Below are 23,617 nucleotides of genomic sequence, written 5' to 3'. Positions count from 1 at the left end.
GGCTCAATCCCCAGTTGGGTGGCGTGTAAGAGGCAGCTGGTCAATGATGTTTCTCTTTCATCACATTTCTATCTCTCTCTCCCTCTCCCTTCCTCTCTCTCTAGAAATCTAATATAATAATAGAGGAATATGCAAATTACCCAGGACGCCATAACGTCATGACGGATCTACAAGCCTCAGAGAGCTACAGGAGGGCGGGGCAGTGAGCTATGAGTGCACAGATTCGTGCGCAGAGCTGCTAGTCAGTAATAAAAAACAACACAGAGCCGAAACCGGTTTGGCTCAGTGGATAGAGCGTCGGCCTGTGGACTGAGAGGTCCCAGGTTCGATTCCGGTCGGGGGCATGTACCTGGGTTGCGGGCATATCACCAGTAGGAGATGTGCAGGAGGCAGCTGATTGATGTTTCTCTCTCATCGATGTTTCTAACTCTCTATCTCTCTCCCTTCCTCTCTGTAAAAAATCAATAAAATATATTTTAAAAAAATAAATAAAAAACAACACAGAGACGGCTGGGGGACAGCCCCTCGCCCCCAGTGTGGCAGCAGCCACTGAGCCACGTGAGGCTACGGAATTTTTAATTGCAGTTATTTTTAATTAACTTAAAATGTGATACTCAGTTCAAGGTTGGTCAAACTTGTACATATATTTGGGTCTACTTCTTCGATACATTTTGTGACACCTGAGTACACATCCAATGTGTCTGGTGACATGTGCCGTGAGTGTAAAATACACAGTGGGTTTTGGAGACTTTAACCTGAAAAGTGGAACATAAACTATCTCGTCAGTAGGTTTCCAGGCTGACAGCAGGTTGAGACGACACCATTTCAGATACACTGGATTGAATAAAATGTGTCCCTAGGGTGGATCCCACTCACCATGAGCCACAACAGGAATAAAGTCCTTGTGGATACTGGACAACATGAGTGAGAAGAGCCAGACACAAGGCCACATGGCATTTGATCCATTTATAGAAACGTCCAGAACAGGCAGCTCCACGGAGACAGACAGGAGCCCGGTGGGCAGGGTGTTGGGGGTGACAGCTAGGGGTGTGGGTATATTGCAGGGTGATGGGCATGTCCCAGGATTCAGGCCACTGGCGCTGGGTCCGGCCGGGCAGCAGGGCCAGCAGGCACCTCCCCTTGGCTGTGTCCACCTTTTGCTCCGGGAAGGGCCCCAGGATGGGCTACCTCCCGCCTAGGCCAAGGGCCGTACCGACAGCTCTGGGTGGGGTGGGCTGCGGAGTTCTCTGGGTTCTGCATTCTGACCTCAAAGAGCCTACGCTGCGGGCATCACAGCCAGAGCCCTTGGGTCAGCCACCCGGCCGGTGTGGCCCAGTGGCTGAGCATCGACCTATGAACCAGGAGGTCACCGTTTAATTCCCAGTCAGGGCACATGACGGGCTGTGGGCTCGATCCCCAGTAGGGGGCCTGCAGGAGGCAGCCGATCCATGATTCTCTCTCATCATTGGCATTTCTGCCTCTCCCTCTCCCTTCTCTCTGTAATCAATAACAATATAGTATAAAAATAAAAATATATTTAAAAAAAACAACCAACCCAAAACTGGGACTCCGGGAAGTGTTGTGATTGGCTCAGGACCACACCGTGGGCGGGCTGGGTCTCCCGACTTGACGATTCCAGGTGGAGCTGGGCAGTGGCACTCAGTAGGGGCAGCCAGGGGGCGACAGTGCCTTTCAGAGCCACCAGGGGGCAGCAGAGGGCCGTGCGCATTGTGGGCGCCAAAGCCTGTGTCCCGGCCGGGGCTCATCATTTAGGTTGGTCCTCTGCCCAGGCAGGAAGGCCAAGGGCAGTGAGGACAGAGGCCCCTTTCTTGTTGGGGGGGACTACCTGTGGGAGAGAGACACAGGCATGTCTGGGCACCATGGAGCGGGCACCCGAGGGAGGGGCTGGGGAGCCGTGTTCTGCCACAAGCACCGTGCAAAGCCTCTGGGTAATCGGTGCTATTCATTCTCCCCAGGGTTTCCCGCCGGGTGGGTGCTCTCCCTTCTGCAGGGGAGGAGCAGGCATTGCCAGGGGAGGATGGTCGAGCTGGCTCTCGGGGCGGAGGCTGGAGGGGCTGGGGTTCAGGCTCTGTGCCCCGATTTGCAATGTTTCGGAGCTGCGGTGACATGGTCTGCTTTTGTCTCCGTCAAGGCTGGCGTCTTCCACCCAGAGGCAGATTCCTTCCTGAGCGCGGCCACCATGGTGCCACTCCCGTTTCCTCCCAGTCGGGACTTCTGGACAGGAGCGGGAGCTCACGGCCCCTGGCCCCACTCTCCTCCTCCTCCTCCTCCTCCTCCTCCTCCTCCTCCTCCTCCTCCTGGGGCCCTGTGTGCCCTCAGAGGCCAGCTCCCCCCACCTCTCTCCTCCGGCCCCCAAGCTTCCTCCTCAGTCTGGGAAGGGGCAGGTCTTAGAGCAGAGGGCCCAGGGGACCTCGCTGGTCGGAAATGAAGAGGGGGTGTCACTCTGCCCTGGCGATGCCCAGGACTGCCCCAGCGGACACAGGCGCAGCGCCAACCACAAGTGTCCAAGGCAGGGGGCCCCTGGACATTGTTCACCCCACACCTGCCTCTCAGCGAGGGGCTCAGACTTGTCCGGGGTGGCCCATCCATCAGTGGTGAGGACCCAGGGCTCCTGACAGCTGAGTCAGAACCCACTTCATGGCCAGATGGGCTCTTTATGTCCCCAAGCCCCCCTCCCACAGCCGCAGGAGGCCAGCTGCGCCCCCCACGCCCCTTCCCAACGTGGCCCAAGGAAGAGTTCAGGGCAGGGTCAGGGGACCCCGCAGTGGCAGGGGAGGGCGGGGCCCCAGGCCAATTACTTATCTCAGGTATTCCAGCCCGGACCCCAGGCTTGCCCTCGGGGCAGCTGCGAGTGGCCAGAGCTGGCCTCTGGGTCATCAGGCAGGGGAATCCCAGCCTTTGTGCGGGGTCGGAAGGGGGGGCTTCCTGCCGGTCCCCACGCTGGGCGGATGGGAACGGAGCTGTGGGTGCGTCCGCGCACCGCCGGCCTCAAGTCATCCCGCGGGGGCCTCCTGATGGGCCGAGGGGGTCCCGTCAGCGTCTGTCCTTCCCGAAGGGCCGCGCGGAGCAGCCCAGCGCGGCCGGGGCCCCCGCAGGTTTCCAGGGGCGGAACGAGGCGAAAGCAGAGAAGCGACCGGCCACCGGTCCACCGGCGAGCCCGCTGGCCCCGGGCGCAGAGCTCCCCAAAGTCCAGGTGCCGCTGGCGGGCGGCCGGCCGGCCCCGCGCTCCCGCCCTCCGCAACTTTTTGCGGGCGGCCGCGGGGCAGGAAGTGGAGGGGGCGGGGGCGGCGCTCGGTCGGGGGAGGGGCCAGGCCCGCGCCCCGCCCCCGCCCCGCCCGGCCGTGGCCGCGCCCCCCGCGCCCCCGCGCCCCCCGCGCCCAGAGCCGCTGCGCCTCGGAGTCGGAGCGCGGGTTGCGGAGCGCGGAGCCCGCAGGCGGCGGGAACAAAGCGGCGGCGGCGAGGGCGGCCCAGGCCCGGGACCCGCGGAGCGAGCGACCCGCCGGGCCTTTGTCTCGGGCGGGGCAGGCGCGGCGGCGGCCGGGGGGCGCCCCGAGCGCAGAATGCGGCGCGCGGCGGGGCCGATTGCGGAGCGCTGCGGCGGCGGACGGCGGGCAGCCCGGCCCGGGGCCCGCGGGGACTCGTGTGTGTGAACGGGGGACCCGGCGCGCCGCCTGGAGCCCACCCCGCGGCCGCACGTGGGCGGGAGCCGCGGCCCGCGCGGAGCCCGAGGAGGAAGCGGAGGGAGCGCCGCGGGGACCGGGGCGGCCGCTCGAAGCCCCGCCCCGGCCGCCGAGCCCGGCGCGGCCGGGCGGGATGCCCCGCGGCCGCCGCACTTGGGCCCGCGCGCGGCGCTGAGCGGCCGGGGCGCCATGGAGCAGTGGCGGCAGTGCGGCCGCTGGCTCATCGACTGCAAGGTCCTGCCGCCCAACCACCGCGTGGTGTGGCCCTCGGCCGTGGCTTTCGACCTGGCGCAGGCGCTGCGGGACGGGGTGCTGCTGTGCCAGCTGCTGCACAACCTGTCCCCCGGCTCCATCGACCTCAAGGACATCAACTTCCGACCGCAGATGTCCCAGGTGAGGGTCGGGGCGGGAGGGCCGGGGCCCCGGGCGCGCGGGCGCGCACTCGGAGGTCGCCGCCGCGGGTAGTCCCCGGACGGGGGCCGGGCTCGGGGGCTGGGGAGCGGGGCGCACCCCGGGACTCGGGGCCGGCTCCTCCGAGGGGCGACTCCGGGAGGCGCAAAGTTGGCCGAAGTCCCTCCAGCTGAGGGCGCGCCTCCGCCCCGCGGGCACTGCCGGGGGCGCGGAGAGACTCCAACCCGGCGGGGCGCCCTCCACTGCCGCCCGCGCTCCCGGAGGCGGAGGCGGAGGCCGGCCAAGGTCCCGTCCGGCCCCGGGGACCTCGCTGCGCCTGGGGCCTCGACCGGCGTCGGAGGGATCCGGCGCCGCACCGGGCTGGACGCGGTGGAGGACGGGCCCGCGCGGCGGGGCTGGGGTGCGGCCTGGGGGCCGCGGGGCGAGGAGCCCGCGGGGCGGAGGGAGCGGGCGGGTCCGGGCGCCGCCCCCTCTCGGCCTCCGCCTCCTCCCGGAGCACCGTGGGCCGAGCCGGCCTCCGGCCCCCACGCCACTTGGCTGCAGGGAGCCCCCGCGCTGCTCCCGTTGGAGCCATCGCTGCGCGCCCTCGGGGTGGCTTTGTGGTGGCCGAGGCCCGCGTGGTGGCTGTTTGGTAGGAAAATGTCTGCTCCGCCGGCAGGAGCTGCCTTTCTTGGCCCTTTGAAGGGAACTTGGCTCAGACTTCAGCGGAATGGAGGCTCTCCCCCGCCTTTCCGGGGTCCTGGAGCCCCCACCCCAGCTTTGAGGGGCCCCCAGTCTGGGCCTGGCCTCCCTGCCCTGTCGCCCCTTCCTCACCAGGGTGAACCCAGTGGACAAGGGCCATTCACAAGTGACAGCGGGAAGGGGCTGGGTGAGTCACTGCTTTTCCAGGCTGGGCTTTGGCCTCTGCCCTTTGGCTGCGAATGTGTCTACGGTCCCTCCCCGGAGCAGGGTGAGCGCCGGCCTCTGAGGGAACCCTGGGGGGTCCTGCCCCCTCTCAGTCCGTCATCTCCACCCAGGACCACGGAGTGGGCCGCCCAGAGGGACCCCTGTGGTGCCCGCCCTGCAGCCTGGTCCTCAGGGCTCCCCCGAGCCAGCACCGGCCTTAGCACCATCAGTGCCTGCAGCCCGAGGCCAGGGCCTGGGCCCTGCACAGAGTGCGGTCTCAGATCGCCCCCCCCCCCCCCAAACAGGAGAAGGAGGGCTGCTGAGGCGGAGCAGGGCCCTGAGTGGGGGTGCCTGCCCCTGGCTAATGGCAGGGCTGCCCAGGCTTGTTGCTCCTGGCGGGTTTCCACCTAAGTGGCCGGGTGACCAGAGCACAGGGCACAGCATGGGGTGGGTGGGTGGGTCCACATAGCAGGGCCTGGGTCTGGTGGGCACTGGGTCCTGGAGCTGCCCCTCCCCAGCTGGGGTTCAGGCGGGATGGGGAGAGGGTGCTGGAGGTGCAGAGGCCTCCCGGGTCTCTGGAGCCGTCGGTGGGCACCCCCCTGCCCCGGCCCGGGTGAAGGGGTGTGAAGGGGGCTGGGTGGTAGGAGAACCAGGTGGGTGTCTGTGTGTCTTCGTGTCCACATGCTCTGCTTGAAACCTGACACTGTCACCTCCCAGGTAGGTGACCGGCTTTGGGGCCTCAGTTTCCCCATCTGTATAATGGGGCCATACTAGTAGCCACCTCACAGCCATGTTGTGAGGGTTCAGGGAGGGAGGACAGACGTCCTCCGTGCAGTGCTGAGTCAGCGGCACAATTTCAGGACGGTCACCGGGACACTGTGACTACGGTCCCTCGTAGGACGATGAGGGCTGGCCTCCCCGACCGGCCCTCAGAGCGCGGGGCTGGTCACACCGATCCTCGCGGCTGTTGCAGGCGCAGGGGCGGCTGCAGGTGCTCCGGGAACCTGCGTGTTGGGCCGGGGGTTAGAGGTGGCTCCGCCTGGGTCTTCACAACGAAAGAGACCTCGTCTTTACCACGGGTGCTGTGCAGGGACTGGGAGAGGCGCTCGGCCGCCCCTCTGTGCGGCTGCTCTCGGTCATCTGGGGAGAAGCTGTCCTCTGGGCCACCGTGGTGGGGCCACGAGAAAAGCCTCAGCTGCCCTTTCTGACGGATCCCGAGGGTATGCCCTCCCTGTCTCACAGACAGGCAGCTACAGCTCTGAGAGGTCCAGTGACTTGCCCCAGGCCACACAGGTGGTCAGCGGCAAAACGAACTTGAACTTAGGTCTCCCGTCCAGGACCGTTTAAGCAAATGACGGTTTCCAGGCTGCCCTCGGCCGGCCTGCTGGCTTTCTGACGGACGTTCCCGGCCTGTTTCTTGGGTTGTTCAAGGCGTGCGTCTGTTTCCAGGGGATGGGTGGGTGGGGATCGCGTGCCTGTTTCCCGTGGGGGCCTGGCTGCTGTGCGCCGGCACCAGTCTGCAGTCCTGCTCGAAGGGCTCCGTGGTGTCCCTTCTGTTCAGAAGGCCAAGCGGCTTCCCGTGGTAACATCATCTTTCAGAAGGTAGCTTTTGGAGTGACCGCCCCCCCCCCCCAGTTGATCTCAGCTGGATTATTGGCCCTAAAGGAGCTTAATAGCAACGTGCACTTACTGAGCACCTGCTGTGTACAGGGCAGGCCGCGGAGGTTTTCACAGAGGCCCATGCTGCCTCTTTGTCGTGCCCTCCTGGGGTTGGCAGGGTCTGCTTTATTGTTTTTTATTCCAAATGCCTGGCAGCCACCTTGGCTTTAATTAAACTAATTAGGTCTGGCCACAATCTGCTGATCGTAGGAAGGGAGCGCAAGCGGCCGGAGCGGCTTCGGGTGTGTGGTCCTGAGGTTGCTGATGCCAGCAGAGAGCCCTGGCGTTCGGTCCGCCGTCTGAGCCTGCAGGGCACCACCCACCCCGCCTCGTGCCCACACCACCCTGGCGGGTGTCCTCCCCAAGAACAGATTGGGCAGCCGGGCTGTGGGGACGCGGCACAGACAGGGGCCACCGGGTGTTTCTCCCGCTCACACCTCCAGCACAGTGCGTCCCATCCCCGTGTCCTGGATGCTCCAGCCTGCCCCGCCCTCGTGCCTTTTCTGTCCATCATGTGCTGTGGCCCTTGCTGGAAGGCTGGCCCTCCTCTGAGCCTGTTCTTCCTGGAGGGGCTAGTCTGGAGGCCCCCTCCTCCGGGAAGCCCCCTTTGATTTCCCTCGCTTCCATCCTGCTGTTATCCCTAACCCTGCCCTTCCCCACTGTGGTTCAATTTCCTGACCACTTGGGAGCCATACTCTTGCTGGATAGATTTCGAGTGAGGGGCGCCAGCACCCGTGGGTGGTCGTCTGTTCCCTCCCTCCCGGCTGAGTCTTCATCTCTGGGTCCCGCAGGGCCTGGCGTCCCTCGGTCCCTTCGCTCCTTGATCCTTCTCTTGAAGGGGTAAGTGTCAGGCCCTGTGCTGCCTGGCGAGAGGCTGGGTGGGCCGGGCCCAGGAGCTTCCGGGCCAGCAGGGACCCGCGGCGGGTGCTGGCCAGATGCCTGTTGACCGAAAGAGTGGCCTTCAGGTGGCCAGCGAGTCCCCGAGTGCGGGCAGGAGGCTCCTTGGTCCCGAGGCCGGGGTTTGTGACGCCGGGCGGCGGGGAGCGGAGACAGGAGGGCTGATTGATTCCAGGGCAACAGGGAGCCTTCTCTTCTGTAGGCAGATGGAAACAATATATAGGTCTTCATTGAACTCAGAGAGGAAGGGAGAGGGGGAGAGAGAGAAACATCAGTGACGAGAGAGAACCATGGTCGGCTGCCTCCTGCACGCCCCCAGCTGGGGATGGAGCCTGCAGACCGGGCCTGTGTCCCGACCGGGAATCAAACCCTGACCTCCTGGTTCATAGGTCGACGTGCAACCATTGAGCCACACCAGCCGGGCAACACAGATTTTAAAAATACATTTTATTATGCCCACGTGCTCCCCATAGGGGGGTGGAAATCAGCTCTTTGGGGGTGAAGAGAATTGCTCTTTTTACCGTAAAGCGCAGATGCACACAGAGTTCAGACAGACTGTGCATCTGCGGCATTAAAGTTTCACGCGGCGAGGTGTTGAGGAAGGACGCCCGGAAAAGCTCCTTCGGGGGGCGATAATGAAAAGAAACGGGATTTCCCGGGCATTAGCGTTTCCACCGGCGCCGAGAGCCCAGCAGCCGCCGGAGTCCCCGGGAGCCGGCCGGCCGGGCGGGGGTGGGAGAGCAGAGGCTGATGGGCCAGGGTCTGGCTCTAGCATCGACCCATCAACCGGCGGCCTGGAGCGGCCTGCAGCGCTGTGTGGAGCAGGCCCCCGGCGTGGGGCTGGACTCAGCTGCCCGGGTCCCGCAGGGCGGCCGGCCCTGGCGTGGGGGGAACTGCTTGTGCGGTCTGTGCGCAGCAATGGCGAGGTCCGGCTGAACCCGAGAGCGATGGTCCGTTCTGGGTGGAGAGGCCGTGGTGAGGGACCGGGGTCAGGGCCCGGGAAATGGGCGTCTCCGTGCCGGGACTGGGGGCTCAGCTGGGCCCGGGCCCGGGGTGAGGGCAGAGCCTGGATGGGGGCCGGACAAGGGGAGGAGCCACGGGGAGCCCCCACCCCAGGCCTCATTTGAGCCCTTTCTTGCCACAGGGCCCAGGTGGCCGAGCATGTCCCCTCCCTGGAGGAGACCCCTTCCTCCGGCTGGCCCGTCCTCCTATGTTCGGGCTGCGGCTGAGGCCGTGGCTGCCCGGGTCTGCGGGAGGGTCACCCGGGACAAGCCAGTGCTGGTGGGGCTGGTGCCCAGCCCCCAGCCCTGGGGCTGAGGCCCCACCGTGGCCCTCCCTGCTGTCTGCCCCTGGGGCCAGCTCGTCCCGCACCCCGCTGCCACTGCCACCCCTCCCGGAGCGGCCCGGCCCGAATCCGTGTCCCAGGCCTTGGGGGCCAGGCGGGCTCTGTTGCAGCTACTCAACTCTGGCCTCACGGCGGGAAGCGGCCGTGGACGGGCTGTGGCCGGTACAATGTGCTTCGGAAAATGAAACCTGAATTTCATATAATTTTTATGTGTCATGAAACACCATTCTTTTGATCTTCCCGCCCCAATCCTTTTAAAAAGATGCAAACCTGTCTTGGCCTATGAGCTGTGCTAAGCCAGGGGCCGGGCCTGACCGAGCCCTGCCCACATCCTCTGCCCTGGTTCCCGGCGCACAGTGGCCCCCCCCTCGCGCCCTGGGACCCCACCTGGGACTCGCTGTCGCACCTGCACGTGACCTTGGGTGCTGTCGCTCAGTGGGGTGGCTGCCAGCTCATCCCTGGGGTGGAGGGGGGTGCAGCCCTGGACCCTCTCAGACCTGGTTCAAGCCCTGCCTCACCTGGCTGTACAAACCCCCACCCCCACCCCCGGGCCTGTTAGCTCGTCTATAAAAGGGGGTGTCTGACCGAGGACAGAGGTACGGGGGGCCCACAGCTCTCAGCCCAGTGTCTGGCTCTGATAGGTGCTCGGTGGACAGAGCACCCCCCCAACCCCACCGTGGGGTGCTCTCCTCTCCCTGGACACCCTCACTTTGGGCATTTTGGCTCTTCGAAGCCTGGGGCTGCGGCTTCTCCCCGTGAGTGCCCCGCCCCTACCCCGCGCCCTGAAACATGGCGGGAGGGAGAGACCTGGACGAGCCCCCTGCCCGGGGTCCCTGAACCTCCTGTCTCAGGGCCTCTGGCCAGCAGCCTGGAGCTGCTATGACTGTTTTGGTTTCTGAATCCAAAAGAGAAAGAACAGCAAACACAGGGCGCAGCGGGAGGCGGGCTGTCGGGGGTGTGGACTGCCAACCAGGCCGGGGTGGCGGCACCAAACCAGGCTCCCCACCTGCCGGCCGCAGGTTTTGGGGGTGTCCGCGCTGCTAAGACACAGCATGTCTGCTTTGTGGGGTTTGCTGTTGTGTACACAAGGACTAGCATGATTATTTTTCACACGCCTACTCCGTGTCCGCCGAGCCAGCGGCAGCTTCTGCTGGCTCGTTTGGTTTGGTTTCAGAGGCAGCGTGCACGCGCGGTGTCAGTGAGAGGGGCCGGGCAGGCGGGGGCCCGGGGACAGCTGCCACCCGTCCCCTGTCCCTCCGTCCCTCCTCGGGGCCTGGACTTGCCCCGCCTTCCCCACGCCAGAGCTCCGGACCCATGTCCCTCGCTGGGGAGGGGCTGGCGCATGGTCCTGGTCCCTCACGCTCATGACACCCCCATCCTGAGACCCTCCTCTGACTCTTGAACTGCCCCCGGCCCCAGGGTCAGGGGCACCTGACTCCCTCCCCCGGCCCGACCTGCCTGCTGCTGGGACGGGCGGGGAACCCTTGACAGTCACGTGGGCGAGAGACAGGGCCCTTCCGGGTCCGAGCTGCTGCTCCCGCCGGCAGGATCACGGGGTGCAGGTCCCTGTGCCAGCACCTGTCGGCCTTGCTCCTGCCGCCTGGAGCCCAGCCCCCATCTGGAGGCGTGGCAGGGCCGCGGATGCCTCCGACTTCCTGTTTCCAGGACGGGGCTGGAGGGGTGGTGGGCCAGGAGAGGCTCCGCTCCAGGCTCTGGACCCGGCGCCGGAGCCAGGCCCGGCAGCGTCTCCGCCGAGTGACTGGTCGGGAGAAAGGCCCCGTCCCTCCTGTGCGGAGCCAGCACCCGTCCCAGGACCGTGGCCCCTCGGGCCGCTGGCCCCGCGCCTGCACCTCGGTTGCCCCACCTGCAAAGTGGGCATCATTTCCGCTCTTGCTGCCTCGGGGGGCTGGGAGGAGGGTGGCGGTGTCTGCGTGCCCCTTGCAGGAGCGAATGACACAGCCGCGTGCCCCCAGGGCGTCAGGAAGGGAGGTGCGGGGTTTGCGTGTCACTCCGGGGGTCCCTGCACTCTGGTGACAAGGCCCATCTCTGGCGCTTCTTTTTAAAAAAGTTTAGAAAAATAGGTTTTTATGAAAGATTTCAGAGAGGAAGGGAGAGGGAGAGAGATAGAAACATCCATGATGAGAGCGAATCATGGATCGGCTGCCTCCTGCACGCCCCACACTGGGATCGAGCCCGCAACCCGGGCCTGTGCCCTGATCAGGAATCGAACCCTGACCTCCTGGTTCCTAGGTCGATGCTCAACCACTGAGCCGCACCAGCCGGGCTTCTGGCCCTTCCCAAGGGGCTGCACTGTCCCCGGGAGCCAGCGCCGAGGCAGCCTCGGCGTTCGGTGAGACGTGTGTTTTCTGCTGTGTCTTTGGGAGAATCTGTTTCCCGACATGAGCTAATGACGCGCTGCTGCTGAAACCTTCCCCGCCCTGCTGCTCCCACCCCGCTGCTCCCACGCAGCCCGCCGGCCCGCAGGCTGGAGAGGGAGCCTGCAGACATCCCATGAAGGGCCGTGCGTGGGGCCGGGCGCGTCCCGATGGTGTCGTCAGCAGGAGCTGAGGGCTGGGCTGCGGAGGACAGGCGCCTTGTGTGGGAGTCAGTAATCCCAGGCCATAGCCCTCACCGTCCACCGCGGGTGTGTGCGTGTGTACACGCGTGTGTTCGTGTGTGTGTGCATGTGTGCACGTGTGCGCATGTGCGCGTGTGCGCGTGTGTGTTCACGGTCTGCTTGGCCTCTGGGGGCTGTGCGGCTTGCTTCTCGGCAGCAGGATGGCATCTCATTTCGGGACTTGGTGTGTGTGACAAATCCGAGTTGACTCGGGGTCAGGTGGCCAGGCGGGGTCTGCCGTCTGTGCTGTGCCCTCGGCCAGAGACTGCCATCTCTGTGCCCGCCTGCGTCCCCGTAAGGCGCCGCCATCAGCTCCTCTGGGCTGTCTGGGGCTGTGTCCACGCTCCTGCAGCGGCTGAGGCCCCGGGGGCCTTGCCCGCAGAGCTCTGTCCACCTGTCTGCTTGGGGAGCCTCGGTCACCTGCCGGCCAGGAGTCAGGACACAGGTGTCCGCCCAACAGCAGGCTCTGCTGGTGCCGGGACCCATGGCTGTGGCTGAGCCGTGTCCTGGACCGGCTCTTCAGCCCCTGTCCTGCCCCCTCCCTCCTGCTCGGGGCTGGGGCTGGGGGTGGTGGTCTCCTTCCGGGTGGGAAATGGGCGGCCGGGCAGGAGGCCAGGGTCACGGCCACATCGCCCCTCGGCCAGCAGCGTGGCTCTGGCCCGCGGCCTTTCTTCTGCGTTGCCGTCAGGTGGCCCGGGGGCACTGCGGGCCGGCACCTGGGCTGCCTGTCGCGGTGGTGGCCAGCGGGTCCGGCCAGGACAGTTTCCCCTTCGAGGGCGCTCAGCCCCCTCCGCCATTCATCCGGCACGCGGAGTCCCCTGCCAGGTGGCCTGGCGATGCGAGATGGCCCTCGTTAGCCACACGGCTGGAGGCTCCCAGCCCGAAGGCGAAGGTGGGGGTGGGGGGAGTCATTGTCACCCACTAGGAAACGGAGGCTGGGAACCGAGCGCTGCGGCAGGCTCAGCGCCTCGCGGGCGCCGAGGGCTCCTGGGGTGCGGATTTGTGTCCCTGCGAACACTCCCCGGTGGTCCCTGTGCCGGCAGCTACTCTTTCTGCTTCACCCGTGTAATAAGGCATTTTTTCTCGCAGAAAAAGGAGGGTAGAATTTTCGCACTCCACTCCCTTCTCACGCAGAGGGGCCCTGGGAGAACCTGGCCTGTCATCTCTTCGGGTGTATTTTGTGCTAATTTAGCTGCTTAAACGAACCATCTGTTAGCCAGCCCGGCCGGGAGGGCAGGGCTGCAGGTGGGACCGGAGGGGGGCGGGGCGTGTCGCCCGCAGACCCAGAGAGGCCACGCCGCCACCCGGGGTGCAGGGGCGCCCGAGCGTTTGTACTTGTCCCCTCGGGCCCCTGAGGACAGCAAGAACTTGCTTGGGTGAGGTTGGACCAGAGGCCAGCTGTGGGCCCCCAAAACGGGAGGCACCTAGCCCCTCACTGCCAGTGTTGGGGCTTGGCCACGGCCAGGGCTCAGGGGAGAAGCGCTTCTGTCTGTACAGCCCCCACGTGCCCAGGGTCCCCGGAACCCGAGCATGTCGGCGTGGTGGGCAGGAGCCAGGCGGGGCCGGGGCCCACTGTGGCCGTGGCTGTGTGGCCATGAACAAGCAGCTGCTTTTTCTTTCTTTCTTTCTTTTTTTTTTTTAATGCATCCTTATTGATTTCAGAGAAGAAGGGAGGAGAGAGACATAGAAACATCAGTGATGAGAGCGAATCATGGAACGGCTGCCTCCTGCACCCCCCACACTGGGGATGGAGCCCGCAACCCCGGCAGGTGCCTTGACTGGGAATCGAACCGTGACCTCCTGGTTGCTACATAGGTAGATGCTCAACCACTGAGCCACGCCGGCCGGGCTGACCAAGCTTCTTAGTGACCCCCTCCCCCACAGTGCCCGGGTCTCAGTGGCTCCTGTGTGACCGCCGTGGGCCGCCCCTGGCTGCCTCGGGCGTGGGCTCCTGCTGGCTGGTTCCCACCCTTCACTCTGGACACGGCTGCCCTGTGTGGCATGCACTTTGGGGACCAGCAGGCGCTGGTTTCTGAGTCGCGTGGTGTAAAGATCACGCCGGGCACAGGTGGGTTCCCGTGGAGGACACCGGGTCCCAGGGTCACTTCAGTTGTGGTCGGACTCTGGTGTGGGGGAGCTGCCCCTCTTCTCCAGGGCCTGCCTTCCCCGCTGCCTTTTGGAGCTGCTGCTTCCTTTAGGGTTGGCCAGGCCTCTCACCTCCCCCAGGGAGGCTTCCAGGATTTCACCAGCTCTCCCTGCAACTCCTATAGGTCCTCTGGACCTTCCAGTTCTCGGGGAACATTTATTGAGCAACGACTCAGGCGAGGGAAAGATGGGCGAGACCTGGCAACTCCTTCGAGGGGTCCGGAGCCCAGGGTGAGGGAGCAGAAGGGGTCCAGGACCCCCGGAGCAGCTCTCACCGCCAGGGGAGGGGACAGGAACTCAGAATCACGGCTTCCCAAGGCTCTAGGGAAGCAGGGTGGTGGGGGTGGGGTGGCTTCATCCTGGGGTGCTGAGGAGCCCGGGAAGCGGGTAGAGGACACCCTGTGCCTGGATGTGGCTTCAGGAAGTCCCGACGCGGCTGCGGTGCTGGGAATGGGTTGGGGGCCGGCCCCGAGTCGGCTTGGGGGCGGCTGGGAGGATGCGGTCACCAGGCAGGAAAGCTGATCAGCCTGCCCTGAGGGGCGGGGGAGCGAGAGGAGCGGCTCCAGGAGCGGCTCCAGGGCCGGCGGGGCTCAGCAGGGCTAGCACCCCACCGGGCACGGGTGATGAGGGGGTGCCTGAGGCTGGGCCGGGGCAGTGGCCCTCCAGATTCAGCCCTCGGGCTGCGAGTCCGGGTTGGCCGGTTGGCCGAGGGCCCAGGGACGGCGGCCCTCCCAGCTGTCCTCGGATCCGCCCTGACCGGCGGGAGGAGGGACTCAGCCCCGCCCGCCGTGTCCTCCGTCTGCCTCGGGCTTCCTGCCGCCTTTCCGGCCGGGGCGGCTGACCGGCCGACCGCCTGGCCCGGCGGGACTCTGCCCAGCGCGGACTTCGCTCCGGCTTTCCCTCCTTTCTGATGATCTTCTCTCTCCCCAGCCGGCAGCTTCGCCTGCAGAAACGCACACTTTCTCGAAAGCCCTCACACACAGGAGCGAGCCTTCCTTCCTCGGGTGGACGCTCGGGGCCGGGCGTGGGGATCCGGTGTGGGGACCTGGCCTGGGGACCCAGCTCTCGGGGCCTCTTGAGCCAGGACGGCCTCTGGCAGCCCAGCCAACTGCCGGAGCCCCCAGAACCTGCGTGTTGTGTTAAAGTGGGTCCTGCCTGTGGAGAGAGAGGTTTTTCCTAAGGGCCTGGCCTCAGGTTGACGCCTGGGGGCGGCGTTACTGCTATGGATCCGGGGAAGCTTCCATCAGAAACAGCGGCAACGGGCGTGAGGGGTCCCTGCCACCTCATTTCTCAGCGAGGAGCTCTCCGGGCCTCCGGGGGGCCGCACAGGAGCCTCTCCCAGCCCCGCCCCGGGTCGGAGGGTCACCAGGTTCAACCCCTTTTCCCACCTGCCCCAGAGGGACTGTTCTCATGTTCCAGCACCTCTGACGTCAGGTGCCTCGGAGCCTTGAAATCAGGGCGTGTGGAGTGTCTGGGGCAAGTGCTTTTCCCGCGGACACGTAGATGCCTCAGGCGGTGCCTCACCCTAACCCGCCTTCCCTGTCGTAAAATGCAGCATTTTACACTCTGGTTTTTTTAAAAAGAAATTATATATATATATATATTTGATTCCAGAAAGGAAAGGGGGGGAGAAGAGAGAGAGAGGGGGAGGAGGGAGAGAGAGAGAAACATCACTGATGAAAGAATCGATTGGTTGCCTCTTGCACGCCCCATGCGGGATTGAGCCCGCAACCCGGGCATGTGCCCTGATCGGGAATCGAACTGTGACCTCCTGGTTCCTAGGTCGACGCTCAGCCACTGAGCCACGCCGGCCAGGCCGCACTCTGGTTTTCGATGGCTGCCTGGAGTCCGGATGGTCCAGAGGTGATGCCACCCTATTGCTCTGTGATTGGGCACCTTTTCATTTTAAAAAGCGGGAAATGTTTAAAAATTGATCTTAGAGAGGGAGCGGGGGAGGGAGAGATCAGCTGTCTCCTGGACGCACGCTGACGGGGATGGAACCTGAAACCCGGCTGGGAATCAAACCCGTGACCTTTCTGTGTGCGGGATGGTGCTCGAGGCAACAGTCCCACCAGCCTGGCCAGCCTGCCCGCTTACAAAGCCTGCGCTGTTGTCCCCGCCATGGGGACAGCCACTCTCAATGCTCCCTGTGGAACGGCAGGGCCAGCTGGCCGACAGGGTGGGGCCCTTTTCCAAGACCAAGTCTGAGGCAGGGGCCCCTCCCTTGGTGGGCCCGGGCTCAGGAGGCCAGGGCTGTGCTGTCCGGGCCCAACCCGGATCCTCCCTGCACGCTGGTCCTCACGCCTGTCCTCCGCCCCCCCGCCCCCTTGGGGGTGGTCTGGCCATGCTGGTCAGCTCTGGCCGCTGACTGTGCTGAGGGCTGGGGTCCCCACGGGGTCGGTGAATGGATGCGCCGTGGGGATGCGCTCTTCACCGGGGTCGTGGTGGGGCGCCTGTGAAGCTAGCCTCGCCTCCCGTGTTCCCTGGACCTGCAGGTGGAAGGGCCAGCCCTCTGTGCGTCGTCCGGTCTGCGATCTTTCTGCCCCCAGTGCCAGGACCTTTGCTCCAGGAAATAAACAGTTGCCTTTAAATAATCCACAGGCTGCTTATCGGTGGGAACGATCAATACAAAAATAAAAGCGGCTGTCGGGCCCGGCTGGTGTGGCTCAGCGGTTGAGCTTCAACCTGGGAAACAGGAGGTCCCGGGTTCGATTCCAGTCAAGGGCACATGCCCGGGTTGCAGGCTCGATCCCCAGTAGGGGGTGTGCAGAAGGCAGCCAATTGATGGTTCTCTCTCATTCTTGATGTTTCTATCTTAGTCTCCCTTCCTCTCTCTCTAAAAATCAATAAAAACATTTTTTTTTTTTTAAAGTGGCCACTGGCGGAAGCCAGACATAGGAAAAATAATGGCACTTTGTCATCTAAGCCACGGACGGTGAAGGGAGGCGGGGCGTTCTCCACACAAGGCCCTCACCCCAATGCAGCGGGACTCCGCTAAGGTCACCAGCTGGGAGGGACCGTGGGACAAAGCGAGCAGCCGCCCAGAGGCACGGGTGCAATGGCAGGACCCCTATCGTCTGGGGGTGGGGGTGGGGTGGGAGGAAGGATGAAGCGCAGATGGCCACAGGGTGAGGGGCCACAGGGTAAAGGAGACACAGGCTGTGGGCAGCCCAGGTTTCCATTTTTATGTTTTTTGTTTGTTTGGTTTTTTTGTTAATCCTCAGATGGGGATATTTTTCCATTGATTTTTAGGGAGAGTGAGAGAGAGAGAGAGGAAGAGAGAGAAACACATCGATGGGTTGCCTCCTGCATGAGCCCCGACCAGGGCCCAGGCCGGGGAGGAGCCTGCAACCGAGGTACGTGCCCTTGATCGGAATCGAACCCGGGACCCTTTGGTCCGCAGGCCGACGCTCTATCCACTGAGTCGCACCGGCCAGGGCCAGGGCCAGGGGCCCATTGTTAGCTCTGCTGTGTGCCCTCGAGGAAGTCGCTCGCCCTCTCTGCGCTGCAGTGCCCTCACCTGTGTGATGGGCCACAGCTGCTCCTCACAGGAGTGCGGGCTGATGGTGTGTGAGCCCCACGAACTCCCTAATCAGCGCCCTGCCTCGCCACCCTCCCCTCCCGCAGCCTCGGGGGCCGGCACAGGCCCCTCTGGACCTGTCACACGGACCCCTGCTCTCCTGTCTCCTTTCCATCCCAGCATCGCATCCAGCAGGAAAGGTGGCACACACAGCGATTTTCCGGAAGGACTTTGGCAAAGGGACTGTTGACAGGTGTGAGAGCAGGGCCAGACCAGGGAGGTGGCACCCCGAAACAGACCATCCAAGGCAGTGGCTCTCAACCTTCTGGCCCTTTAAATGCAGTTCCTCATGTTGTGACCCAGCCATAACATTTTCGTTGCTACTTCCTAACTGTCATGTTGCTACTGTGATGAATCGTCATGTAAATGTCTGATATGCAGGATGGTCTTAGGCGACCCCTGTGAAAGGGTCGTTCGACCGCCAAAGGGGTCGCGACCCACAGGTTGAGAACCGCTGATCCAAGGTCTCAAGGGGGCGGGGCCACGTGAACAAGCGAAGGGGCAATGTGAAGGGGCAGGGCCGCGTGATTGGCCAGAAAGTGTGCACGTGAACAGAGGGCGGGGCCACGTGATAGCCGGATGTGTGCACACGAACAGGGGCGGGGCTACGTGATTGACCGGAAGTGTGCATGTGAATGGGAGGGGGGCACGTGATGGCCGGAAGTGCACATGTGAACGGAGGCGGGGCCACGTGATCAAGCAAGAATGGGCAGTGAAGGAGGGGGTGTGGCCGTGGGATCAAGCGAGAGTGGGCGCCGAACAGGGTGGTGGGGCCCTGTGAACACGCGCGAGAACGGGGAGGACAGAGTCGGGGCGGGTGAGCCCCCAGAAGCTGAGGAGGCAGGAAGAACCCTCCCCTGGAGCCCTCGGGGAGCACGGCCCCGACACCCTGATTTCAGATTCTGGCCCAGGACGGGGAGAGCGCATGTTCCTGTTGGTTGCGGCCAGTCTGCAGTCATCGGAGCAGCAGCCCCAGGACATGGACCCTCCCTGCCCCTCCTTTTGGGGCTTTGACTGGGTTTGGGGAATGGCTGAGCCCTGTGCCCCGGCAGTGGGATCCCCGAGACCTCTCGCCGCAGAGCTCCCAGGGGGACCCCTCCCTGTGTCTGTCTGTGCCTGGGCCCTCCTCGGCTGTGACAGCGCAGTGGGTGCACCAGGCGGGCTGCTGGGTGGGAAGATGCAGGGCCCCCCCCCCCACACACACCCTGCCCGCACCTCCCGGGCCTCCCCCTCATGAGCCCAGCCTGGGCCTCGGCTTCTTGGAGCACCTGGGGTGACAGGAGCCAGCACCTGGGTTGTGGTGCTCATATTCCAGATGCCAAACAGGCTCAGAGAGGGGGAGCAGAGGTCCCGAGCCCCAGCCCACCTCCCCCGTCACTCAGCCCAGCTCACAGGCGGCTCCCCCAGCTGCCGCCTGGTTGCCATGGTGTCGGAGGAGGAGATTTCTGAGAAGCGATCCAAAATACAAACCGGCGGCCCCTCCTTCCTCATCCCTCTCTCCTGCTTCAAAGCCTCCTTTTGTGCAGGTGGGCGGGGCCCATTCCAGGCCAGGCCGCGGGAGCACAGGAGGCCAAGGAGGCAGAGGGTCCAGGTGGAGCAGTGGTTCTCAACCTTGGCTGCACATTAGAGTCACCTGGGAGAGTTTACGGAGATTCCCAGGTGATTCTAATGTGCAGCCAAGGCTGAGAACCGCTGAGGTAGAGGGTTCTGTGCCCCACCCCACCCAGGAGGTTTCCTGGACCCGGCTCCATGGCCCCCACCGTTCCCAGGCCAGGCGGGCTCTGTCCTGCCTCCTGCGCACAGGCAGTTCCCTCCACTTGACCCCAGAGAAGTGGCCCCGATGGAGTGAGGGGCCTCGAGAGCCCCCGGAGGAACCCCAGGAGGAGGAGGACGGGCCGGGGCCTGAGCCACGAGTCAGACCCCCGCTGCACATTATCGAAGCAGCGAGGGTAACTTTAAAAAGAAAACTGAACGTTGGCACAAAAAGTTCACCATCAGACGAGGACCTCCGCGAGCTGTGCAAGGCGGCCGGCCCCCCCAGCGCTCGTCCCAAACGGTGTCCAGTGTCTCCCATGGGGGTGAGGTCATCGCTGGGGGGGGGGGGGGCGGGCAGAGGCCCAGCCGGAGGCGGCGGGGTGGGTGGGGGCGCTCCGCTCTGTGGGTGGAGGGATGGGGCAGGAGGGGGCCGGGGCAGGTGTCCTGACCTGTCACTCACCTGGCAACCCAGGTGCCCAGGGGAGGGTGGGTGGCCAGCCCCGCTCGAGGGGGTTCCTTTTTGCTCGCCCCTCTCTGTGCCCAGCTGTGTGTTCGGGAGCCTGTGAGGGTCAGAGAGGGGCTGGTGGGCAGAGTGTCCCAGGACCGAGCTGTTAGGAGATGGGGGGTGACGCTGGGGCTCTGCACGCACCCCTGTGGGGTGAGGAGTCGGGGAGGGGGGCTTCGGGGGACACCATTACCCACTGTAGGCCCGGGGGTGGGTGCCCTGGCACGCTGCTTCAGGCTCGGGGGTTCGTGAGTGGCTTTTGGTGGCCCAACCCCGAGAGCTCGGGGGTGACCTGCCCGTGTCTCTTAAAGAGGAGGTGCCGCTGGCCGAGAAGATCCCCAAACGCTCAGCGTGGGGATGGGAAACAGGAAGCGCAACCCGCGCCGCCCTGGCCTGTGGGCACCAGCTGCGGGGCCGCTGCGCCCCACTGGCCACTCTCCTCCCTGCGGCCATTCGGCTCCGCGTGGGGAAGGGGGAGACGCAGCTGGTGGCCCTGCCTGTGTGGGGGTCCTGGGGGAGGGGCCGGGCACCGTCCCTGGGTGTCCCCGTCACGGGTCTCTCGAGGCCGCGCCAGAGCGGACGGGGGTCCCAGGTCTTCCATGGGGTCTGCGACCCGGACACCAGCCTCCCAGACCCAGGCTCCGCCAGGGAGACCCAGGCCACCTCCGGACAAAGCTGTGGGGAGAGCCACCGGCCCGTGACAGCGCCGTCTTGCTCCGCGCTGGGACCCTCGCCGGCCCAGCCGCCTGGACGCACCCCTGGGGAGGACGGGGAGGGGCAGGAGGGGTGGCTGCTGGGGCGCAGGATGGGTTAGTGATGTGGGGGGGGCGGTGATGAGGGGACACTCTTGTCCGCTCCCTGGGGGACGTCTGTGCTCAGCCTTGGAGCCTGTGGGGGTACCCCACCGGGGCTGCCCCCTCCTCTGCGCCCCCCAGGCCAGCGGAGCAGCCGCACGGAGGCCCTGCCCGCTCCCGCCCCCTTGGTGCCGCCGCGGGGCTTCGTTCCCTGGACTGGCGGTGCAGGCCCCAGGGGCCCATCTCCCCAGGGAGCCGCAGCTCCACACGCTCCAGCCCCCCTGGGCCGGGCCCCTTTGCTGACCGCGGTGCTGCAGGGTCAGGTGGCCAGTGCCACAGGCTTAGGGGCGCATCTCCCTGCCAAGCAGCGGGGAAGCCCCGCCCGCCCCTGGCCCCGCCCCCGGACTCGCCCCCGCCCCTCCCTGGCCCCGCCCCCGGACTCGCCCCGCCCCTCCCTGGCCCCGCCCTCCCCTGGCCCCGCCCTCCCCTGGCCCCGCCCTCCCCTGGCCCCGCCCTCCCCTGGCCCCGCCCTCCCCTGGCCCCGCCCCTCGGACCCGCCCTCCCCTGCCTTTGCCCAGGGGCGCTGGTTCCTGGCGGGCGGACACGTGGGGAGTCATGGGCACTGCTGCGGAGTGGACCCCCCCCCCACACGCACACCCGGGGGCCGCCTCCCGCACGTCCCCAGGCGCCCGCCGCTCTGGGCTGTGTCCGGTGGCCGAGGCCTCTCCGGGGACGCGGAGGCAGGGAAGTGAGTCCTGAGTCTCTTGTGATTTACAGCCTAAATTCCCCACCGACCAGAACCTTCTCAGCTCTGAGCTCCCCACGCGCCATGACGCTGGCTTTGAGCAGGCGGGGTCTCCCCCAGAGGACTCAGAGCACCCCACCCCTTCCTGGGGTTCTTCCCTGGGGTAGAGGAGCAGGGAGCAGTGACCCCGCCGAGGAGTGTCTGCAGGTGAGGGCCCAGGGGTGGGTCATGTCTGCTCCCACCGCCCCCCCCCCCCCCCCCAATGCCCTGGAGTGGCCCTAACGAAGTTGCTACAACAGAAATTATTCTCTTGCCGTTCTGGAAGCCGGACGCGGGGTGGTGAGGTCCAGGCCTTCTTTACCCCAGAGGCTCTCGGAGGGACCCGCTTGCGTTCCTTGGCTTGTGGCCACAGCACTGCAGCTCTGCTCTGCCTTCGGCGGCCTCTTCCTCACTGTGTCTCTCTCCCCCTTTGTCTCTTAGAAAAATACGGTTGCCCTAGCCAGTGGTTCTCAACCTTCCTAACGCTGCGACCCTTTAATACAGTTCCTCATGTTGTGACCCCGACCATAAAATTATTTTCGTTGCTACTTCAGAACTGTCATGTTGCTACCGTTATGAATCGTAACGTAAATATCTGATATGCAGGATGTATTTTCATTGTTTGCGACCCACAGGTTGAGAACCGCTGATGGGCTCAGTGGGTAGAGCAGCGGCCTGCGGACTGAAAAGTCCCGGGTTCAAGTCTAGTCAAGGACACCTTGGTTGCAGGCTTGATCCCTGGTCCTGGTCATCCCGTGTGCAGAAGGCAACCAATGGATGTGTCTCTCTCACACCAATGTTTCTCTCTGTGTGTCTCTCCCTTCCTTCCGCTCTCTCTAAGAATCAGTGGGAAAGTATTCTTTGGTGAAGATTAACATAAAAAAATTAAAAAAAAAGACATTGCTCTTTGGACGTGGGCCCCCTCTAACACGGGATGATTCCATCTTGAGATCTTTCTCTCCATTCCAAGTGCAAAGATTTTTTTTCAAATAAAGTCCAATTCTGGAATCCCGGGAGTGGTGATGTGGACATATCTTTGGCTTTTCCTGGGGGGGGGCGGGCACTTTAACCCACTGCACCCTACTTCCTCTCTCTCCTGTCCGGAATTCTCTGGATACTTGGTGCCTACTAGCCAGCCTGGGCTCCTGGCGGGGCGGGGCAGGGCGAGGGTGTGGGGGTTCGGCCCTGCCGAATGGCCGAGCTAGAGGATGGCTTACCACCCTGCTGTGGGCGGTGGGGACGGCACTGGGGGCTGTTGGACCGGTGGGGTCAGACCGGACCTGGGTTCAGCAGCTCGGTACTTGGGTTCTGGCTAAGAAAGAATTCAGAGCCAAGACTCCGACTATAAGAGAACATGTATGGGTACGTCACGGGGGTAGGAAAAGTGATTCCTAAAAGAAATGGGCTTAGGAAACAAGGTGTGGAGGAAGGGCCCTTGGAGCTTGGGAGTCAGGCAGCTGATGGTAACGTCGGGGGAGAGAGGTGGGGGGGAGGGAGGGGGAAGGGAAAGGAAAAGGCTCAGCCTGCTCCCTGGAGGGAGAGGCACTGGGCCCTCTGCCCTAAGGGTTTAGGGGGGAGATGTTAGGGGAGGCCCCAGGAGGAGGGCGCAATAGCACCGTCAGCTGTTCCAGGTGTGTCCACTCAGGGCCTGGTCTCCACTGATTGACAGGCGTCTCCACTGATTGGCAGGCGCCAGGGCAGGGTCATTACCCAACGCAGCTGGTCCTGAGGCAGCCGGGGCTGGTTTAGCTGCTTTTCTGGGCCTGGAGCTGCCCTACCACCGAGGCCTCGATGTTATCTCCGGGGGAAGGTCAGGGGGTCCAAGCCACAAGGCCCGCCACGTGCTAGGGGAGGAAGAGTCACCCTGGGGCGAGGTCCCACCCTTCAGCCTGGCCTTGCTAGGCACCTGGGCTTTCCACCCCGTGACCTTCCCTCCCAGGCCGGCCGTGGACCTGGCTCTGCTCAGGCCTGTCTGCCTGCCACACCCGGGGGTGGAGCGGTCTCAGCAGTTCAGTTGGGTCGAGGAGGGTGGGCAGGAGGGGGCGGGGGAGCGTGGAGGAGAGGCGGGTGGGGTCTGGACCCCGGCTCCCAGCGGTGCCTCTGGTGGTGAGGGCCCGCCTGAGGGCACGGGGGCAGCAGGGTCTCCCTGGCGCCTGGGTTTGCCACTTCCATCCCCCCTCCCCACGGAGGAGGCTCCCCCCGGGGTATTTGGTCCCCGCTGGGCTGCCCCTGGGTCTGCAGCTGGTGAGCCTCGCTCAGGTTCCCACCCCACCCCACCCCACCCCGCGCCGCTCCGCTACCCTCTCACTTCCCCTGGCCAGCCCTGGCCCTCGTCTTGAAAATAACTCGGGGGGGGGGGGGGGGGGGAGGCACGTTGCCGGCTCAGCCAGGGAGCCCCATGTGATGGCTTCCCCGTGTGAGGGTCCCCAAGGGCCGGCCTCTGCCTTTTTTTTTATATTTATATAAAACATAAATATATTTTATGTTTTTTAATATTTGTTATTTCAGAGAAGAAGGGAAGGGGAGAGAGAGATAGAAA

General features: G+C 64.7%; 1 protein-coding gene across 3 annotated transcripts in view; it reads left to right on the top strand.

Annotated features, from left to right (window-relative positions):
- The first annotated feature begins 3,379 nt into the window (after nucleotides 1-3,379).
- Nucleotides 3,380-23,617, top strand: part of VAV2 (vav guanine nucleotide exchange factor 2) — a 102,347-nt gene continuing 82,109 nt past the window's right edge. For 2 of the 3 annotated variants that reach the window (XM_059658439.1, XM_059658438.1), the window contains exon 1: nucleotides 3,382-4,094. In XM_059658439.1, coding sequence (XP_059514422.1) covers nucleotides 3,891-4,094 — 204 coding nt within the window. In that variant the 5' untranslated portion in view covers nucleotides 3,382-3,890. Of the gene's footprint in view, nucleotides 4,095-23,617 lie in introns of all 3 variants that reach the window. The other variant, XR_009447760.1, reaches the window with a different exon arrangement.

This window comes from Myotis daubentonii, chromosome 11 (genome assembly GCF_963259705.1).
Source record: "Myotis daubentonii chromosome 11, mMyoDau2.1, whole genome shotgun sequence".
In the NCBI taxonomy this organism is placed as follows: Eukaryota; Metazoa; Chordata; class Mammalia; order Chiroptera; family Vespertilionidae; genus Myotis; species Myotis daubentonii.
Note: the sequence above shows the minus strand (reverse complement) of the source record. Positions and strands in the feature narration are given on the sequence as shown.